General features: G+C 36.8%; 1 protein-coding gene across 1 annotated transcript; it reads right to left on the minus strand.

Moving 5' to 3' along the window:
• Nucleotides 1-354: 354 nt before the first annotated feature.
• Nucleotides 355-22,326, minus strand: LOC137403669 (ribosomal RNA processing protein 1 homolog). Its single transcript, XM_068089669.1, has 14 exons — nucleotides 22,168-22,326; nucleotides 21,146-21,372; nucleotides 20,595-20,703; nucleotides 19,321-19,474; nucleotides 12,277-12,382; nucleotides 11,912-12,009; nucleotides 7,947-8,089; nucleotides 7,752-7,855; nucleotides 3,088-3,215; nucleotides 2,880-2,980; nucleotides 2,281-2,496; nucleotides 1,860-2,158; nucleotides 1,697-1,754; nucleotides 355-730 (listed from the first exon to the last, which is right to left on the minus strand). The coding sequence occupies exons 1-14, from the start codon at nucleotides 22,304-22,306 to the stop codon at nucleotides 543-545; spliced, it is 2,070 nt and encodes a 689-aa protein (XP_067945770.1). The 5' UTR covers nucleotides 22,307-22,326; the 3' UTR covers nucleotides 355-542.
• Between the last annotated feature and the right edge of the window lie 194 nt (nucleotides 22,327-22,520).

Raw genomic sequence — 22,520 nt, forward strand, 5'->3', positions numbered from 1 at the left:
TCTCCTCAATGCGACATACGCATTACTAATCAGAGAGTTAGAAGACCGAGAGCGAAAAAAGTTATGAATATGGAGCATCTAAACAATCGTCATTACAAATGTGAACAGATTGAATCACCGGACATGACGACGGGTAAACTACAAAAAGTTATAGCTAACAGAAAGTCGTCTGCAAAAGAAAAGTTCTGCAATGGAAAATCAGCAAAATTGTACAGTTGTAATGAGAGTATAGTCGTCCCTGAAACGCCGGCCAGTGAGCAAGGAATGACATTTCGTGAACGACTCTTGCGTAAATCCACGAGACTACACAACGTACAAATGGTAACAGAAGGTTAAAATTGAACTGGTTTATTTTACTATAATTTACTTCAACTGGACTATTTATTTTTAGACTATTGAACCAATGATAGATTGCACTTATATTGTATCATGCAAATGTAATGCTAACAAATATATGTTGCAAAATTTAAAATGCTATGTTATAACATTCATATATATTTCACAATTAAATTTTGTGCAGCTTGCAAAGCACTATTCTCTGTCTAGAAAAAGTCCATAGCAACCATCCTTTGCGGGAACTTGCTATTGCGAAGGGTGTTTTTAATAGTGGCTTGTTTGCCAACTTGTATAACTGTTCCTGGTTCGATCGGGTTCACTTTTAATATTCCCTGTTCAGGTGTTTTGCTGGGATCGTAAGATACACTGCCTCTGAGCTTAACCGCAGACTTTTCTAAAAATTTGAAAATAATGCAATTGTTGGCAATGAAGAAACACGCATACAATTATAACAGATATGGTAGTGCAGTTTAGATTGTTTTACAACACAGTAGGCGCTCCTACAACGTAAATAATATGTTCCAGGAACGTTTACGTTATAGGGATATTACGTGAAATGAACAGTTGATGGAAAGCGCACATCTTCGACGTTCATTTACTGCGATTTGCTTTTTTGTTTTCTAAACAGCTAAGTCTATTCTGCAAAGTAAAACTAATAAAGATTTCATACATCTACAATCAAGCATAAGAAAAATATTTTTACTATAACAAAAGTGGTACTGCCTGTTCGTCGTCTATCAGTATCCAGGGGTCAATGTTAGGATAAAAGATAATTTTGACGATACTCCAACTAGTGACATTTAAATTGGTAGGCTGACGCAGTAACACCTGCACCAATCGATTGCATCAAAGTATTCAATAGGTATCCTATTCTCTGTTTTGTTGACACAACAGACAATCTATCACAACGAACTAGAATGTCATAGGAGTTGTATATACAATAGATATAACGCTATATGCATATCATTTTTTTTTGCAAGTGCGGCAGAGATAGATTACCGTTCAAATCAAATTTGAGAACTCGCCTGACTCGACACTTCACATTATATGGAATCTTTTACGTAGTACGAAGTAAAAACTTCACATAAATTATTTACGTTATCCCGAATTTACGTTACAGGAATAAACATTATAGGAGTGTCTACTGTACAAATAAAGGCGCCATTACATTCATCTTTATTTATGTTTCCTCTCTGTGGATAACTAATTTGTTACCATGTGACTATGCATTAGCGTGCATATGAAAACATAATCACATAAACATATAAAATGACACATAGTAACCAGCACAACCTCGTAGGATTAGAGCAAAGGACAACTGACAATGCCCTAATTGCCTTCAAGCCTGTCGTAAACTTACTGACTGAGCTGTTCTTTCCAAAACACAATCTTTTAGTTTGACTTCTTGTGACAGGTGTCTAAAATACACAGTTGAAATGTAGGTCAGGTATCAATGGCTGCTAGAGAAGAAGCAGATTGTAAACAGCATGTAACAGAACCAGTATTACTAATTGTTACCACACCTTAATAGACGATTCAGTCTTCGGAGTGTTGGTCGGAGTTTTTGACATCGCTTTTTTAAAATACTTCGCTTTCGCCTCTGGATTGGATACAAAATCTCCAACGCTTTGGCATCTTTTGTTTATAAGATCCTTGGAAGCACTCATATTCTGTGGCCTGTGTACGTCGTTGGTTGCACTGCTGCTGTTCTTCTTTAGGACAGAAGACTCCAAAAATGATGGAGGCTCTGATGCTGGTTGTACATTTCCAGCGAAACAATCAGTATCGTCGCAAGGCTCAGGAAACTCCTCCACGTCAAACTCTGTGGACCATGCAAAGAGAAAGGGAATAGATGAGACACTCCTCACACAAATGCATTGTCAATAAGGATGTCTGCAACCACTCTAGATGGGTATGATGCCCTTCAAGAAGTAAATTTAGTACCTCGGGCTGTTGGGCTAGTCTTGGTTTTCTGCTGTCTAACGGAGGGTTTAGCAGGAACAGCTGCAGACACAGGAGGTGAAGCCAGCACCTCAGTGGATACTCCCATATCCTTTTTAGCAGCTGCATTGGCACTACTTCTATTAGAAGCTTTCCTAGACCTCACATTCTTTGCCATTTTCTTTGAAAACTTTTTCAAATCCTGGCTGGTATTCTGTTCTGCAATTATAAAGGATAAGTAATAACAAAGGAAGTGAACAGATGAAGTTCTACTTTTAAACTCAGCATTTAGAAGCTAAAACTAAAATTGCAAAAAATCTATGACACATGCAGTAGTAACATGTATATGTGTGACACTACACATATGTAGTGTCACAAATATGTAGTGTCACAAATATGTATGTCACAAATATGTAGTGTCACAAACATGTAGTGTCACAAATATGTAGTGTCACAAATATGTAGTGTCACAAATATGTAGTGTCACAAATATGCAGTGTCACAAATATGTAGTTTCACAAATATGTAGTGTCACAAATATGTAGTGTCACAAATATGTAGTGTCACAAACATGTAGTGTCACAAAAGCGGAGAGCACGCACCCTCATTGACAATTTCACTGCCAAGACACTTGTTAGAACTTTTGGCTAGTTTCTGGTCTCCCTTCTTAGCAATTCTTCCATCATTCTCTTCAGCTGAGTCACTGGGAATAAAGCCTTCAGAATAAGATTTCATTCACCGAGTAGAAGCTCTTGAGAAGAAATGGGATGAGAAGCACATATTTTCATATTGCACAAAATGAATGCCAACCTGTCCTCATCCATATACATCTCCTCAGCTCGCAAAGACATTTTTAACCGTTTGGAGAGTACACCAGTCTTCTGCTCTGGGCGCTCTGCTTTCTTCCTTGATGAGGTGTTTTTAGTGGGTCGTGCAACCTACGATAGCAGGCAAGCCAATGGTCCCAACATATTGACCTCAAATTTACCTTTTAATTTAAAGATGTGATTGCGTCAAAAAAGTCGATCAAATGAGATTAAGACCAATAAAAGGCTAAAACATCAGCTACAATTTGATGTCATTTTTGTCTTTGTAGATTAACCCTGTCCAGAAATATAAGCGTTTGAATGAGGCCATCTTTTAAAACGCTCAGATTCGAGCGGGTGCTTCATTCGTGACGTTATGAGTGATACATGTGAAAAGAGTCCACGAGCGATAAATATAAGATCTCTTCTTTAGCCAATCATCAGCACGAAATTTTTATATACGTCATATTAAATGTTATCGCTCGTAAAACGGGTTGTCTGTGATTTCGAAGATTCTCATTGTTAGGGATTTTACTCCATTACTAGTAAGTTACGCATCGACTAGTAGTAGATTCTAGTAGCTACATGCATCGACATCGATATGTAATTTACTGAATTAATTGACATGGTTATTTCACTAAATTACTCCATCGACACGTTTTATTGGCAAACAACAGAATTGTAACAGTGCTCAGTTCAGCGAAGGTGACTCAGTTTTCTGAGCGTCAGGTGATTAAAGATTTGGGTAGACAGGTTATGGTTGGAGCTGACAGGCATCAGCAGCGTTATCTTCCACTTGCAGAGGAAGATAGGAGAATGGAGGTAAATTTATTTTCAACTTTGAGTATCTTGTACACACATTCTAAACTAACGGTATTAATTTAAGTACTCACGAATAAAACTACTAATAAGTAAAATTATAACTTTGCTAGCACCAATTATCGTTTCATAACTTTTTAATCGTTTCACAACTTTTTATCGATTCACCTAGCTATTACATCTGCTTAAAATTTTCTTTGGCATTTTTAGCTAGTAAATTAGATTCATGATTAGAATTTATGTTCATTACTCATTTGTAGAAAGTGAGGAAAATCGATTGATCAATGCTCATCTTTAACTCTCAAAAACAAAGCTTCGAATCGTTAGCTTGGCTTATTTATGCTTTTGTTAAAGGTTGGATTGCAACAAAACTCACATTACAATTATTTGGTATCAAAAGATTCACCTCTGCTGTGTTGTAAGTGCAAAATATGTGGAAATGTGATTACAAGCTCTTAAAAACTCAAAAACGAACAGTTAATCGCTGCCATCACAAAACGCCGTAGGTTGGAATCAATTTATTTCTCTGACATAATCAAACAATTTGGTTATTTTTTTGACACTTGATGTTCTCACATGAATTGAAAGGCCAATAAAAGGCTTAATATAAAACTTCTCGTAGCACTAGTTTATTGACAAACACTAAGGGTTTTAACGAAGGCTCGTATCAAATATAGATGCTCACTACTTGACAGTTTTGTTTCGGCTTGGTCTAATCGTCTAGTCGTAATCTGATCATGTGACCCATACTTCTTGCCAAACAGCGCGAATAGTTTTTGCAGCATTTTTTTACTATCACAGATAACCAACAGGCTTGTCATGTTTATCAGAAGATGATATGCAATCCTTCAAGCTAAGGTTAAAAAATTAAACGAATTTTTATGGTAGGTTATGGGTGAATCTTTTGATACCAAATAACTGTAATGTGAATTTTGTTGCGAGTCAACCTTTAAACATTTATTCATTTTAAAAATTACACTTGCAATCTATCTAACTCTCAGATTGAAAGCTTTCAGTAGATACCTGAGTTGAAGACTATAAGAGTTTAGACAATGATGTCATAGCTAGTTAGCTGTGGCGGCGGAATTGCCATGCCTTCAAGTGATAACATATTACTGAGACACTAACTTTCACCTTCCAAAAACCCACTTCAAAAAGTAGCTAGGGTTACTTATCCACAACAATTCTACTTTTCCATTATTTATTTTGTTGGTGATTCCAATATATTAGAAGTTTTCGTTTTCTAAATGTTATAAAAAAAATTCCAAAATTGTATATCAAGTATTTGGTAAAATCCGTTTTTTGAATAATAATTAATTTTTCAATTATTATCAGAATTTAAACTTTTCCGTTAGTTTAGACTAATATAAAAGTCTTCCAGTCAATATTTATTTTTAGCACTGGTTCGAAGCTTCAAAAGGTGTAAGAAAAATTCAGCTCAATGCAAGTGTATGTAATTTTTTTTAACGTACGCCGCCACCGGAAGTGAGGCTTAATATAAAACGATGTTTACATGATTGTCTATACTCTTCTGTTCTACTCAGGTAGATACGCGTTAGAACGACATACATGTATATGAATTACATTTACTACATTTGTTTTAGTTTATGTGGTTTACTAACGGAGCAGTCATGTTGGTGTGGAAACTGCCATAAATGGGAAAAAGAGACACGAATGTGTGCTGCACAAACCATAATAAGTTTTGTTGGAGTTTGCTGCAGTAGATTAATTTGTCCTATTATATGAGCTGAAACTAGTGAATGGTCATGACTTGGATGGATGTTTTTAATAAAAACTTTATGCTGCGATGAAAATTTTTTGGCTTGTAAAAATTGTATAATAAAATAATATTGTTGAAGATAATGCAAAACATGATTTGCAGAACATATCGAATACATCATAGCCCTGTTGCTACCTGTGCAGAAATCTTGTCTGATAGACGGATTTATGAAGTGTAATCAGAGCTGTATTGACAGGTACCTTTGCATAACTCGACTCAATTCCAACGGACCAAATATTAATTTAAAAATTTTTTATTCTCCACCCTACTAAGTGAAAACAGGTGAGTCCACAAACTGCCAACCTGGTGTAAGAATGGCTTTATTAACCCTTTGCCAGAATCGGTGGGTAAATTGATTTCAACGGAATTGACGTTGTTTTGCGTTCACTATTTCAGTACTCATAAAACCATTTGTTTTGCACTTGAATTAACTAATCAAATGTGACCAGTAAATGTTTTTGCAAATTAATACTAATGACTAGATAACGTTGACTATACATGCAGACCCGTATCCCCTGGGGCGGCTGGCCGGCTGAGCCGCCCCAACTTTTTAGGAATTTTCCGCGGCTAAGTACAATCAGACTCGGATTACTCGCCCTCTAATAAAATGTAGCATTTCATCTCGAACACGAGGTTAATTCGAACGGATTTGTTTGGTTCATTCCCACGCAATGATAAATTGCTTCAGATAACTCGACCTCAACATCATTTACTCGAACAGTTATTTGCCCAACGGCTATGGAGACGGCTTTTATCGCTGTAGAATATCCCTTTATTCCAAGCCATAGAGACAAACATAAACTTTTAGTAGTTCTTAGGCGTCATTATTATCATCATCAGCGGCAAAATATTCTTGTCAACGACTTTTAAAAAGGTTTGCAAAAGGTAAAGTTTTACCAAACATCCACTTGGCCATGGGACATGGCCAAGTGGATGTTCATGGAAACCTCCGGATGAACTTAAAATAAAATGGGCAAAATTGATCTTTGCTAAAACGCTTGAATGAAAAAAATGTCTTTTTTCTGAACGTTTTAATTGAAGTCAAGTTTTGCTTATTTTAATCTAAAAACATCCCGGCAGTCACATCACCTAAAACAAAACAAATCTCAAAAAATAGAAAATATTTTGATACTTTCCGATAAAATTTTTTAAAACTTCACATGAGAAGCCCGGCTGAGGCCCTACATGAGAGAAACCTGTTGGGGGCTTACACTGCCCCTCCACACCCCCAGGTGTTCATAACTAGTCGCCTAACATTAGCCGCCCCAACATGCAACCAGTGAATACAGGCCTGTATACATGACTTTTTGGGATGCAGTTTCGCCATATATTCGAACATATTCTTTTCAAAGATGGCGGTGTGCTTATTTTATTTAGTAGCTAGTTTCTGGTGTGGGTAGTAACTGAAAACTTAGCTGATACAAAGGCTGCGATGAAATAAGTTAACTCGACGACCTAATTACCGTAGACCGACAAAATCGTAGTTGGTACTCAAATGTTTACACAGCATTTAGAGGAAGCTAATATGACAAGTTTTTAATCTCCCTTATGTGAGGCGTTTGATACATTTATAATAATGTATCTGTAGCAGGATTTAAAATTTTATTCTAGCCAACATGAGCAAATACAAAATAAAATATATGCCAATAGAGCCACATACGACTGTACTTTTATCGCAATAGCCGATGTAAATATGAGAAGTAGAGACAGGTTGTATCACTCGCTACATCATTTTGGGTAAGTCTATGCATGTCTCTTTTTCATGAGAGTTTTTTACCGCAATCAATTTTTGTCGATTTTAATCTTCAAATATCTCGACAATGAGATCGCCTAACACAACGAACAATATCTCAACTGATAGACAAAAAAATACTTTGTTTTAAAATCAACTAAAATTTGACGCAATCACATCTTTAACACCAATTAATTGTCTCCATAATTGCAGAGCAAGCATAATCACCCACCAAAGGCATGAAGTTTGAAAAGCATGAAGTTTGTAAAGAGAGGCAACTTTTATAACTGAACTCTCATATATTACCGTATGAAGTGGTAGCCATTTTTCACCCTACCTGCGACTGAGGTTCCTCCTGCTCCTCTCCTGCTGAGTCAGAACCATACGCTTCATCAGTGTCAACATTTTTCCGCTTTCTTTTTTTGATTCTTGTCTTTTCAGCTGAAGTTACAAAAACACACTTGAAATGGTCGTGACAAGATTAGTTTGTACCGAGGAGACAACTCAATACACAAGTGAGTGCGTCAATTACCTTGGTTTTCAGCTTGCACCTGTTCAGTGAACTCAGCCAACCGTTGAACAGCGCTCTCGATATCATCATCATCTAGTACCGAAACCTCATCTGGTTGAACTTCCTCAGCAAAGGGTAACTTCCCTTGAGCCACATCCCTAAAACTATGAACCCAGAACCTTTGTTTATGTAGGGTCAGTGAACAAAGGGGACATGGAATGTCTCAGTCATATCATATGGTTTAGCCAACTTCTGCAACTAGCTTCTCACAGATCAATAACCACTACTCGGTACGGTACTGATATATCAACAACCTCATCAATAATATTGGATATACAGTTATACTCAAGAAACAGATTGAAACACGATACAGTAAACTCTATTCACTGTAAAGAACCATTGTACAGGGAGTAAATTATCATGTATGATACAGTAAACTCTATTCACTGTAAAGAACCATTGTACAGGGAGTAAATTATCATGTATGATACAGTAAACTCTATTCACTGTAAAGAACCATTGTACAGGGAGTAAATTATCATGTATGATACAGTAAACTCTATTCACTGTAAAGAACCATTGTACAGGGAGTAAATTATCATGTATGATACAGTAAACTCTATTCACTGTAAAGAACCATTGTACAGGGAGTAAACTCTATTCACTGTAAAGAACCATTGTACAGGGAGTAAACTCTATTCACTGTAAAGAACCATTGTACAGGGAGTAAACTCTATTCACTGTAAAGAACCATTGTACAGGGAGTAAACTCTATTCACTGTATTTTTTGCTATTCAACTAGAAGACACATAAATACTATTTGAGCTGACGACGTCAATTTTTGCAAGAAAACTATTTAAACTATCTAATCGTATAAAAATGTACATTTAGCAAATTCTCCGATGCGCAACTATTGTTATATCTATTGACATTATATGGATTATGGTCTAACAAATTTTGATAGATTTAACAAATTATATATCAGAACTGCAAAGAGCTGTGATAACAATACCTATTAAAGTACCTATCAGTGCTGTCAACTCTCTCGGATTTTGCACGACCCTCCTGGAATTGAGATTACTCTCCCGCAAAAATAAAATCTCCCGGTAAACTCCCGGATTTATGTTTTGTGCTTTGGAATAAAATACTTTTAATTTTTTGCAAAGCTATGGGATGGTATGGCATTAGAGCGTTGCCCCTTACTGACTTACCCAGGCCATCCTCTGCATACCTCACAGTAATGCAGCAACAGAGAGCGTTTTTTCTACGCTTAAAAAATACATACTGAGGCTAGGGCTGACCTATGTTCTGAAACAGTGAATGCTCTGATAGCCACCAAAATAAACTTTTCTACCTGCTGCTTTGAAACAGAGTTGAAAGCTGACCTACTCAAGTCTTAAAAAGTCAGCCAAAACCTACAACTTAAAACATCAAGGAGCAGCAGCTACCTCATCTCAAATCATTGCAGACTCAAATGTAGAGATGATATAGCATCCCTGTCTGATTACCAAATTCATTTACAGTAAACTTTTGAGAGTTTTATGTTTACGTTATGTTCATCACCATGGATATGATACAATGTTTTTTGAGGAACTGAAATGTAGAACATTAAGTTCGTAAAAGTTGCCGTGATTTGTTTTTATAACTTTTTAATTCACTTAAGCATAGTTTTAGTGCTGAGATACGATGTTAACCTGCCTAGGTCCCCATTTAAAAACTTATCCTCTAGCGCGTGGCTTTAGAGGCCAATTTCTCCCCCATTTGCATAGCACCAGGTTGACTGGTCTGGTACCTATCAAAGTACCTATCAAAGCCATAGGTAGGTTGTGACAACAAACAGCGCTACATAGTGTTGCGATAACAAACAGAGCTACATAGTGTTGCGACAACAAACAGAGCTACATAGTGTTGCGATAACAAACAGAGCTACATAGTGTTGCGATAACAAACAGAGCTACATAGTGTTGCGACAACAAGCAGAGCTACATAATGTTGCGACAACAAAGTGTGCTACATAGTATTGCGACAACAAACAGAGCTACATAGTGTTGCGACAACAAGCAGAGCTACATAATGTTGCGACAACAAAGTGTGCTACATAGTATTGTGGCAACAAACAGAGCTCCATAGTGTTATGACAACAAACAGAGCTACATAGTGTTGCGACAACAATCAGAGCTACATAATGTTGCGACAACAAAGTGTGCTACATAGTATTGTGGCAACAAACAGAGCTACATAGTGTTGCGACAACAAGCAGAGCTACATAGTGTTGCGATAACAAACAGAGCTACATAGTGTTGTGACAACAAACAGAGCTACATAGTGTTGCGACAACAAGCAGAGCTACATAGTGTTGCGATAACAAACAGAGCTACATAGTGTTGTGACAACAAACAGAGCTACATAGTGTTGCGACAACAAGCAGAGCTACATAATGTTGCGACAACAAAGTGTGCTACATAGTATTGTGACAACAAACAGAGCTACATAGTGTTGCGACAACAAACAGAGCTACATAGTGTTGCGATAACAAACAGAGCTACATAGTGTTGCGACAACAAACAGAGCTACATAGTGTTGCGACAACAAGCAGAGCTACATAATGTTGCGACAACAAAGTGTGCTACATAGTATTGTGGCAACAAACAGAGCTCCATAGTGTTGTGACAACAAACAGAGCTACATAGTGTTGCGACAACAATCAGAGCTACATAATGTTGCGACAACAAAGTGTGCTACATAGTATTGTGGCAACAAACAGAGCTACATAGTGTTGCGACAACAAGCAGAGCTACATAGTGTTGCGATAACAAACAGAGCTACATAGTGTTGTGACAACAAACAGAGCTACATAGTGTTGCGACAACAAGCAGAGCTACATAATGTTGCGACAACAAAGTGTGCTACATAGTATTGTGGCAACAAACAGAGCTACATAGTGTTGCGACAACAAGCAGAGCTACATAATGTTGCGACAACAAAGTGTGCTACATAGTATTGTGGCAACAAACAGAGCTACATAGTGTTGCGACAACAAGCAGAGCTACATAATGTTGCGACAACAAAGTGTGCTACATAGTATTGTGGCAACAAACAGAGCTACATAGTGTTGCGACAACAATCAGAGCTACATAATGTTGCGACAACAAAGTGTGCTACATAGTATTGTGGCAACAAACAGAGCTACATAGTGTTGTGACAACAAACAGAGCTCCATAGTGTTGTGGCAACAAACAGAGCTACATAGTGTTGCGATAACAAACAGAGCTACATAGTGTTGCGACAACAAACAGAGCTACATATTGTTGTGACAACAAACAGAGCTACATAGTGTTGTGACAAACTGTTTTCACTTGTTTGTGGTAGAATGGTTGTCGCAGATGTACTTTAGTGAGATTTCAGTGACTTGTAGCAATTATTAGCAGAATAATTTGCTAATAATTGTGATACTAGTGATAGTATCTGAGAGTATATCATGGGTCATCTGGATGCGAAGTGCATGGCATGCTGTTCAAATGTAATTGCTAAAAAACCTCTAAAACAGTTCAGGCGGTTTCCCTCATCCTGCTTGTTTTGTGGACTTGTATAAATTGAAAATAGGGCTTTGTGGCACCCTCTCATACTATACAGATATACAGCTGACCTACTTTAGTATAGTACTAAACATATATACAGCTAACCTACTTTAGTCTAATATTATACATATATACAGTTGACCTACGTTAGTGCTATACATATATACAGTTGACCCACTTTATTCTAGTACTATACAAATAGAAAGCTAAGCTACTTTAGTATAATACTATACAGATAGACATCTGACCTACTTTAGTATAGTGCTATATATATATACAGCTGACCTACTTTAATCTAATACTATACAGATGTACAGCTGACCTACTTTAAAGTGGTATTATACATATATATATATATACAGTTGACCTACTATGATCATGTACTATACAGGTATATTGCTGACTTACTTTTTGACAAGGTTATAAATAGCCGGCCTATTCACAGATGAACACTCTTCGCTGCCTCCAGCTTCCAGCAATTTGTCCGCAAGCAACTGATAATTCACCTATGAAACATTGAACCAGTTTGATTCAACAAACTGACAATGAGACCTGCAAGACACTGGAGGAAGTACAGAAGGAATACAGCAGAATACACATAATATACAAGCAATGACTTCTATTCCAATATGGCAGAGACCAGAAACAGAAATTAGGCTGATTCTGAGCTTTGCAAGTTTCTTCTTTATCCCAGCACCACTTCAAGCTTTTCTGTCCCTTACTTCTTGTGTGAGTTGATGAATAAACTAGCATGTCACTGATCTGTCACTTACTCTTAGCTTCAAACTCCCTTTCTTTCTCGGTCGTCCGATCATGACAGGAGATTGCTGGATCAGCTCTCCAAATACGTTTTTGATAACGAATGCCCTTAGTGTTTTACTACAAAGAAATACTTGTTTAGTAAAAAACCTCTACAAGGTGATTTATGCAAAACAGCTTCAGTATAAGAAATCAAACATTGATCGTTATTCAAGTTAATAGATAGTTATTGGGTTAACCATGATTTGATGGTTATTTTAACAGCTATTTGGACTCCTGATAAAGGTAGTGAAAGCTATACCACAGCTATTGCAAGACAACCGTTGTGTGTTCTGTTGCAACACAACCGTTGTGTGTTCTGTTGCAAGACAACCATTGTGTGTTCTGTTGCAAGACAACCGTTGTGTGTTCTATTGCAACACAACTGTTGTGTGTTGTATTGCAACACAATCGTTGTGTGTTCTATTGCAACACAACCGTTGTGTGTTAGAGCAAATATACATATCAACAAGTCAGCTTGATTGTTGTCGTTTAGACCTCCAAACCAGTATGCAGGATTGCTTTGAAATTGACATGGGACTATTGACCTTTTGGTGTGAGTTTTAGTACAGAAGAAAATTCAATTGGGACAAGCACATTTATATAAATATATACTAGTTGAATGCCTGGCATTGATTGAGTAATAAAAAAGTTTTTTGCACAGAAAATTAACATTTATTCAACTTTCAAATGAAGGTTTTTGTTTATGTCTGTGTGTGCTATAGATTAAATTAATTTTATGCTATATATTGCTTATAGTATCAAATATAAGTATCTAGTATATATATACTAGCCGAATACCTGGTGTTGCACGAGTATTGAAAACAGCTTGTAAACAGTAATGCAGTTATCTGCCACTTGCCATTAGCCTGGCACACTGCCAATGGCTAATTTGAGTAAGCTAGTACTGAACTAGCAAGCATAAAATGATGTTGAGCCATACAGAATGGTATGCGTATTTTTGGTATTTTTTGGTCTGGTGTAGCTCAAATGGTAAGATATCTGACAAATGGGAGGTTCCGAGATCAAATCCAGCAGGAAACGATTATTTCATTACTAAATTTCAACTATAGCTGGACAAACCAAAACACATAAACAGAGATTTGTATATTTAGATGTACATATGCTATGGTATACTGACCACAAGGCAGCATTAGTGATAAAGAAGCTTTTGCAGCATGTCATAGAAACAAGTAGTCATTGGATGTGATACAAGATATGTCTTTATAACAAAAATTCCTACACGATATCTTTTCAATTCACCTTACAATTCACAATTTTAATAAATAAGTCCTAATGACAAAGTATAACAACTCCACTTGGAGGAAACTTTTTTGTCACATGACCAGTTACATGTCACCATGTCACATGACCAGTCACATGAGCACCTTTATCTTAGTTGTGCTAGCCAAAATTGATTTGTTGAAGCCCTAAGCAAAAAATAGTTGTATGCATAAGCTTTGTTTTACTGGAAACAATATTTGTCTTTAACAGTCCGGTACCTAACAGTTGAAATATTAGGATGTATTGTTTGAATTGTAGGTAAACTCCAAATTTCACACCCATACCATCTCTTTCTAATTGCCCAGTAACACCAGGTATTTGTTTGATATGATTCTGTCAGCATTTTTGTAAAATGGTTTTCCATGATCTGCAGCACAAATTTCAAAATACTTACTGGCTGTGACAAAGTCTTATCCTAAACACCTAAAATGGTGCTACCTTACACCATCAGTAATTTCACCAACTGCAGGTGCCATAAAGAGCTCTAAGTCTATATCTTGCGGTGTTGCTGAATATCCAACAGATACTCAGCAACACCCCAACATATAGAATAAATTCATGAATAATCCAATACCCTAGGACACTTATATTTCGCTAGTATTTAGTTTCGTGGGTAGCATACAGAGTAAAATTTCACTGCATCTTAATTTCGCAGCTCTGATGAGTGCAAAAATATAGTGATGTGAAAATAAATGCAGTGGAACAAACATAATTAGATTCCTCAGGTTCAGTTCACCGCAGGCCTGTATTCACTGGTTGCAAGTTGGGCCGCTAATGTTAGGCGACTAGTTATGAACACCTGGGGGTGTTGGGGGGGGCGGTGTAAGCCCCCAACAGGTTTTTCTTATGTAGGGCCTCAGTCGGGCCTCTCGTGTGAAGTTTTAAAAAATTTTATCGGAAAGTATCAACATATTTCTATTTTTCGAGATTTGTTTTGGTTTAGGTGATGTGACTGACGAGACGCTTTTAAATTAAAATAGGCAAAACTTGACCGCAGTTGAAACGCTCAGAAAAAAGACATCTTTTTCTTTTGAGCGTTTTAACAAAGATCAATTTTGCCGATTTTAAGTCGTTTGGTAAAACTTGATATTTTGCAAACCTTTATAAAGGTCGTTAACAAGAATATTTTGCCACTGATGATGATAATAATGACGCCTAAGAACTACTAAAAGTTGACGTTTGTCTCTATGGCTTCGAATAGTGATATTCTACAGCGATAAAAACTGCCTTCATAGCCGTTGGGCAAATAACTTTTCGAAAAAATGATGTTGAGGTCGAGTTATCTGAAGCAATTTATCATTGCGTGGGAACGGACCAAACAAATCCGTTCGAGTTAACGTTGTGTTTGAGATGAAATGTTACATTTTATCCGAGGGCGAGTTATCAGAGTTTGACTGTACTTAGCCGCGGAAAGTTCCTAAAGAGTTGGGACGGCCAGCCGCCCCAGGAATACGGGCCTGGTTCACTGATAAGAAAAAAATTTCAATTTGGGACTAGTTTGTAATTGTGAACCGCAGGTAGAATGGTGTGGGCGAGGTCAATAATGAAATTTGATCGCTTGCTGCCATTTGTTTCTTGGACTATCAATGAACAAAGCTATTTAACTTCGCGTTTTCGCTCGTTGGTTATGATAGTTTAGTTTCACACATGAAATCTTCGCGAGAGGATGACTCCGCGAAAACGTAAAAGTTAGATGAGGCGAATACATAAGTGACCTAGGGTATTCTTGAATTTGCCTAGTTTGCCTTTACACGACTTAGAAGTGAACATAGACACAACCATCACGCAACTGAGTAACCAAAATCCTAAATTGTACAACAGTCCCAGGCTTGTCACAGAAGTTATCATCACCTCAACATTTGGTAAAAAGTATTTGGTTCCCGAGACACCATTCATTCCTACAGACTTGCCGTTTTGATTACAAAGCTACATGAGTTTCCCGTGAATGTTGGTTTTGCCATAGCAATCAATAAATCAATCATTGTAATCGATAAAGACAGGACTAGTCCCTGAAAATGGACAGCATTAACTCCGGAGTTTTTTACTATTTCCACAGCTGTAGGTTGCCTGTTTGTCCGTGGGAGCTTGGCCAATTTGTTTATTTATACATCATAAAGCAAAACATACATGTTGCTCACCCACAGGTTTCTGAGACTTCTTAAAGAACTGATTCGAGGATGTTTGGTTATGTTTATTACCACTGGCAGTATTCTTCTTGGGATCCATGATTTTAATACTATAAACTCAGGGTACCAAGTGATTGAGGTGGAACAAGACACGAGACATCTCGAGTATCGACCTGTCTCATCCCATATCGGTCTCGTCTCGACCTAACTATTGCCAAACTCGAGACAGGAAATAGAACTAAAGCGCCTGCACACAGCTGTTAAAACATGGCTTCTTGCGGTAACAAGAACTCAATATATTGTAATGGATTGCGGGCAACTGCCCTGTTAATATATTGTAGTCCGGTTTTGTATCCTTAAAACAGCTAACCGGGTCATATCCAATTAACCTCCGGATAATCCGATTTAATAAATAAGACTGTTGCGGGTAAAATGTCTGTATTTTATCATATCGTGTCCATACACCAACTGCCCTTCATAAAATTCGGGCCTCTTATATTACCAATTGTGGGTAAAACTTACCCGGACACGGAGAAATGAACTGAAGGCCGTGTCGACCATAGTCCGTGTTCGAGTAACAATGATATTATCGTTAGTTCAATATAAAAATATATACAGTAATTCATATAATTTCATGAGTACAATTTAAATATAATTCACATACTACAGTTAATACACAAACAAAACTTAACATAAATGAAACAATAAGAATCAAAGTGTTATCGTGTGTTCTTTTAGTCGCGGTACTTCTTTGCAGATAGACGGCTATTTATTACGGTTTCATTCGCGGTTTCATTAAACATTTCGTTACATTAAAAAGTAAGACCTATTCAATAGATGGTAAAATATACATGTACAAATCAATATGTTTATAATAATTATTATCAAGCTCAAAATTCTTAGAAATATATAACTTCGCTATTTTAGAGCTGTTTGTGTCACTTTTGTTTACAAAAACTACATGCATATCGCTATTAAAATGTATTAAATCATTTACAGATGAAAATTCAATTTAAAATGAGGTTTATCAATTTTATAAATCAAGTACGCTAGTCCTTCTGTAGTGAAATCATCACCAAAGCTCATTATTTTACTGTCTCGTGTCTCGAATTTTTGCAAGACAGTGTCTCGAGTCTTAAAAAAGTCTTAAAAGTCTCGTCTCGAACTTAAAAACCTGTCTCGTTCCACCTCTACCAAGTGCTGTTTAATATACTGGCATTATTCTTCTTGGGATCCATGATTTTAAAACTATAAACTCAGGGTACCAAGTGCTGTTTAAAATACTGGCATTATTCTTCTTGGGACCCATGATTTTAAAACTATAAACTCAGGGTACCAAGTGCTGTTTAATATACTGGCATTATTCTTCTTGGGATCCATGATTTTAAAACTATAAACTCAGGGTACCAAGTGCTGTTTAATATACTGGCATTATTCTTCTTGGGATCCATGATTTTAAAACTATAAACTCAGGGTACCAAGTGCTGTTTAATATACTGGCATTATTCTTCTTGGGATCCATGATTTTAAAACTATAAACTCAGGCTACCAAGTGCTGTTTAATATACTGGCAGTATTCTTCTTGGGATCCATGATTTTAAAACTATAAACTCAGGCTACCAAGTGCTGTTTAATATACTGGCAGTATTCTTCTTGGGATCCATGATTTTAAAACTATAAACTCAGGCTACCAAGTGCTGTTTAATATACTGGCATTATTCTTCTTGGGATCCATGATTTTAAAACTATAAACTCAGGGTACCAAGTGCTGTTTAATATACTGGCATTATTCTTCTTGGGATCCATGATTTTAAAACTATAAACTCAGGCTACCAAGTGCTGTTTAATATACTGGCATTATTCTTCTTGGGATCCATGATTTTAAAACTATAAACTCAGGGTACCAAGTGCTGTTTAATATACTGGCATTATTCTTCTTGGGACCCATGATTTTAAAACTATAAACTCAGGGTACCAAGTGCTGTTTAATATACTGGCATTATTCTTCTTGAGATCCATGATTTTAAAACTATAAACTCGGGGTACCAAGTGCTGTTTAATATACTGGCATTATTCTTCTTGGGATCCATGATTTTAAAACTATAAACTCGGGGTACCAAGCGCTGTTTAATATACTGGCATTATTCTTCTTGGGACCCATGATTTTAAAACTATAAACTCAGGGTACCAAGTGCTGTTTAATATACTGGCATTATTCTTCTTGAGATCCATGATTTTAAAACTATAAACTCGGGGTACCAAGTGCTGTTTAATATACTGGCATTATTCTTCTTGGGATCCATGATTTTAAAACTATAAACTCGGGGTACCAAGCGCTGTTTAATATACTGGCATTATTCTTCTTGGGATCCATGATTTTAAAACTATAAACTCAGGCTACCAAGTGCTGTTTAATATTATTCATACAGCACAGAGCAAGAGCTAGACTATATAAACTCACATACAACACAGAGCCCGACTATATAAACTCACATACAACACAGAGCCAGACTATATAAACTCACATACAACACAGAGCCCGACTATATAAACTCACATACAACACAGAGCCCGACTATATAAACTCACATACAACACAGAGCCAGACTATATAAACTCACATACAACACAGAGCCCGACTATATAAACTCACATACAACACAGAGCCCGACTATATAAACTCACATACAACACAGAGCCAGACTATATAAACTCACATACAACACAGAGCCCGACTATATAAACTCACATACAACACAGAGCCCGACTATATAAACTCACATACAACACAGAGCCCGACTATATAAACTCACATACAACACAGAGCCCGACTATATAAACTCACATACAACACAGAGCCCGACTATATAAACTCACATACAACACAGAGCCCGACTATATAAACTCACATACAACACAGAGCCAGACTATATAAACTCACATACAACACAGAGCCCGACTATATAAACTCACATACAACACAGAGCCCGACTATATAAACTCACATACAACACAGAGCCCGACTATATAAACTCACATACAACACAGAGCCAGACTATATAAACTCACATACAACACAGAGCCCGAATATATAAACTCACATACAACACAGAGCCCGACTATATAAACTCACATACAACACAGAGCTAGACTATATAAACTCACATACAACACAGAGCCCGACTATATAAACTCACATACAACACAGAGCTAGACTATATAAACTCTTTTGAACGTTGAGCTGAATACTTGATGGAATTCTACATCATATCTCACGTGTTCGCGAGTCAAGGTTTAACTGTATATCTATTACACTTCACTTAAATCTAAAAACTAAGTGTTCAAATGCCGTAATTGCAAGGGAGTAAATTGGAAAGGACCTACTGTGACTAGGTTAGCTGGTATCTGAGCTGGGCAGACATTTTTAACCAATCAATAACTGGTGTGCATGCAATGCGTAGCATCACAAGGAAAAACACTGACAGGTTGTACTGCTCTGACACAAACATTCAAGGCAGTCTTCTAGCAGCTAGTTAACCGATATTGTGTAAAAACAATGCTGCAAAGCCAAACCTGCTCAAGCATGCCACACTCAATTATGCAAAGTACCTGTTGATGCCAACCAGCATATGAATCCAAGGCTCGAGGAATGTAATCGTCTGCTTTGGGCCCAGTTGACCAGACGAGACTTTTTCTAATTCTGTGAGATACACATCAGCTAGATGAAATCGGACACCGTCTGGGGACGTCGCATGGTTATGATCTGAATGCATAAATTACCATACATCGTGTGCTCACTGTTAGTGTGAGGTAACCAAATAAAAACTGATCCAAAACATCGTAAACCAGTTCAATAAAGATGTACAATCCGGTCATCAAAGACACTCCTATAACATAAATTCTACATAATGTAAAGAAATTACCGCAAAACCTTTGTTTGAATGCCATGGCACTTTAGTTTTCAGCCCTTCTCTTATAGTGGCGTTAAAATAAAAGTGGCATTCAAATACAGGTTTTTATAGTATGTAGTTTTTGTTTCGTATTATGTAAGCAATTTCCTACAACAAACCAATAATACCAGTTACTGTACAGTCATTAAATTAAATAGTTACGTCTAGTTTTGTCCTATTTGAGGGTCAAATGGGTGAGTTTTGAACAATCTTGGAGCAGACTTGTATTTTGCAGTTTGTATAACGTAAAAACGTATGGCTTAAATGTTCTCAGAATGAATTATTTACGTTGCAGGCGTGTCTACTGTATAATGTTTTTAGTGTTATTCAGCAACGTTTAGTTAGGTTATAGCAAAGTTTACTCAGCAAACTTACTATAACCTACATTAGATACAATAGTAGTTTACATTAACTCAATTTAAATACTATTGTATGTTTTATTTCCAATATCCATGAGGTTTTTAACTTTTATTTTCATACTGTCCGGAATTTGTCGGGTTAAAAAATATTTCAAACATCCAAAATTATTTGCTCTAGTACGTCAAAAAATTGATATGCTTGTAGAGGTTTGACTGAGCCTTCTGAATTGGTTTTGGCTAACAAAAAATATTCATTGTAATAAACTTTAAATTTTTTTGAAAATAGAGCAGTCAGCAAATGCTGTCCCATGGTCTAAATACATTGCATTGTAACAATATTGAGAAACTCTTTGCTGCCACACACAGTGTGAAACGTTGCATGATACAATAGAGCAAAAGGAAATAATGATTACCATACTATGTACATGTACCTGGAGCTAGTAAAAAGTGAGATAAGATATATAATGTGGGATGCACCTACAGGTACTATTATAATAGTGGTACTATAGCGGTAAGGGAAATATATAGCGTGTACTTATGGGAAGGGCAACTGAAGTAGGGAGGGGGTACGCACCGTGCAAGATGTACTTTGAGATAAATCCCAAAAACTGTCTCACAAGCTTCTCACTCCAATTCTTCTTTTTTAAGAATTCAAATGACTGCCTTAGCATTTTTCTGAGCAACTAAAATGTAAGTCAAAACAAAGTTGCTTTAAAAACTTATTTCTTCTGCAGTGTAGGCTACTCTTAGAATATCAACATTAGCCAGCAGTGTGAGCAATCCTTTGAATATCAAGTGTGTCTGCTTAGCTTACAGTAAGCAGAGGCAGTACAAGTTTTGCATTGTTGTATCAAAAATGTCTCAGTGACCTCAGTGACCTGAAACAGTGGCTGAACATGTCTGAGTCCAATAGGACCTCGATGACTAAATACATGCCCAGTTGCGGAGAGGAATTTAAGGCTGAATGTCATTCCGTGAATTCCGCAATTTTTGAAATTAAACCGCTGTTGATGCCTGGCTTGTTGACTGCAGGTCAGGCATCCTAAGTCACCAGGCCACCGCTGCTCACTCGCATTACCCCTAGATGAATATACTAGAAACTGTGAAACCATGCTTGGTACAAACCATTAGAAATTTATCCATCCTCCACTTGTCAATAGATGTCCATTCACGACACTCTGTCTTGTAGAAGGATGTGATGAACAAGAGGGCGGTATGCTGGTTGTTGAAAGAGTGCACAAGATTAGAAATGCTGTCACACAGATCTTCTTGAATAAGCGGCTTGTCTTGCATCCACATGCAATAATGCAAGCCTTTCCAGATTTTCAAAAGTTCGGACTCATTGAATCCCCCTTTAAATAAAAAGCTGCTAACATTAGAGAACATAACAGAAAGGAGAATGAGAGTAGGAAAACCAGATTTAGGAAGAGTTGGTTGCTAAGTTACTAGTACAAGTTACTCATTACAGAGTTGTCTACTGATGAGATTTAAAAATGAACCAGTGGCATATACATAATAGATTTGATTAGTTGTAATAAGCTCCACCAAACAAAAAGCCTTCAGTGCATCTGGGTGAAAGCGCCCGTACTCCATTATTTAATGGGCAGCTACCGAGCTGTGATAATTCAATGTTTATTGTAATCACCCAGTTAGGAGAATTTAAAATGCAAAACTTATTCAGTATATGTGTTGCTGTGATTACACTTAACTGTTATTGCATAATCAATGATCTTATACATATATATCTACTAGGTGAATGCCCGGCTTTGCACGAATAACACCAAAATAGCTTATAAACAGTGGCAGGTAATGTAGTTGTAGTTGACCAAGTTTCTTAACTCAATGTATTTGAGTTACTTAAGCTAAGCTAAATCTTTACTATAATAAGAGCCATGCTTATAATTATGCTTTTAACTGGTGCAATAAGTATGTGCACAATTATTCCATAGCATGGCAAGTAGGCAGTGTGGTGTAGTGGACAGCAGACCTATCTACAGACTCGGAGTTTCCTAATTCAATTCCAGTATGAAGTGGATTTTTCATTGCTAAAACTTTATCCCTATAACTGGACAAACGATAAACAGATACTCACATTTATATAGATACATACATATTCATATACATATTACTCAACAAAAGCAGCATACCATTAGGAAGACTGGAATGATTGAACAGATACTTTTGCAGTTTTCGAAGAGCTCGGTCTCTATGTACTTTTTCATTAGCCGCAAGGTGTTGCGCAAAGAGAATCTCAGGAGGAGCAGCTGTTGATCTTTCAGAACTCATGATATCAGTAAACACTTTCAAGCTGCTAAAATGGCAATACAACAACGACCATTGGTTGGTTATGAAGTAGTTAAGCTCAATGTTGGAGAGTTATGGTCATATTTTCACTTTCTTCTCAAATACAGTTTCTAATGAATAAGTACATGTACATTAATAAGACAATTAAGAGTAATGATTCCAACAATCACAATGAAGAATAACAACGATGGATCAG

Source organism: Watersipora subatra, chromosome 1 (genome assembly GCF_963576615.1).
Source record: "Watersipora subatra chromosome 1, tzWatSuba1.1, whole genome shotgun sequence".
NCBI classification, from domain to species: Eukaryota; Metazoa; Bryozoa; class Gymnolaemata; order Cheilostomatida; family Watersiporidae; genus Watersipora; species Watersipora subatra.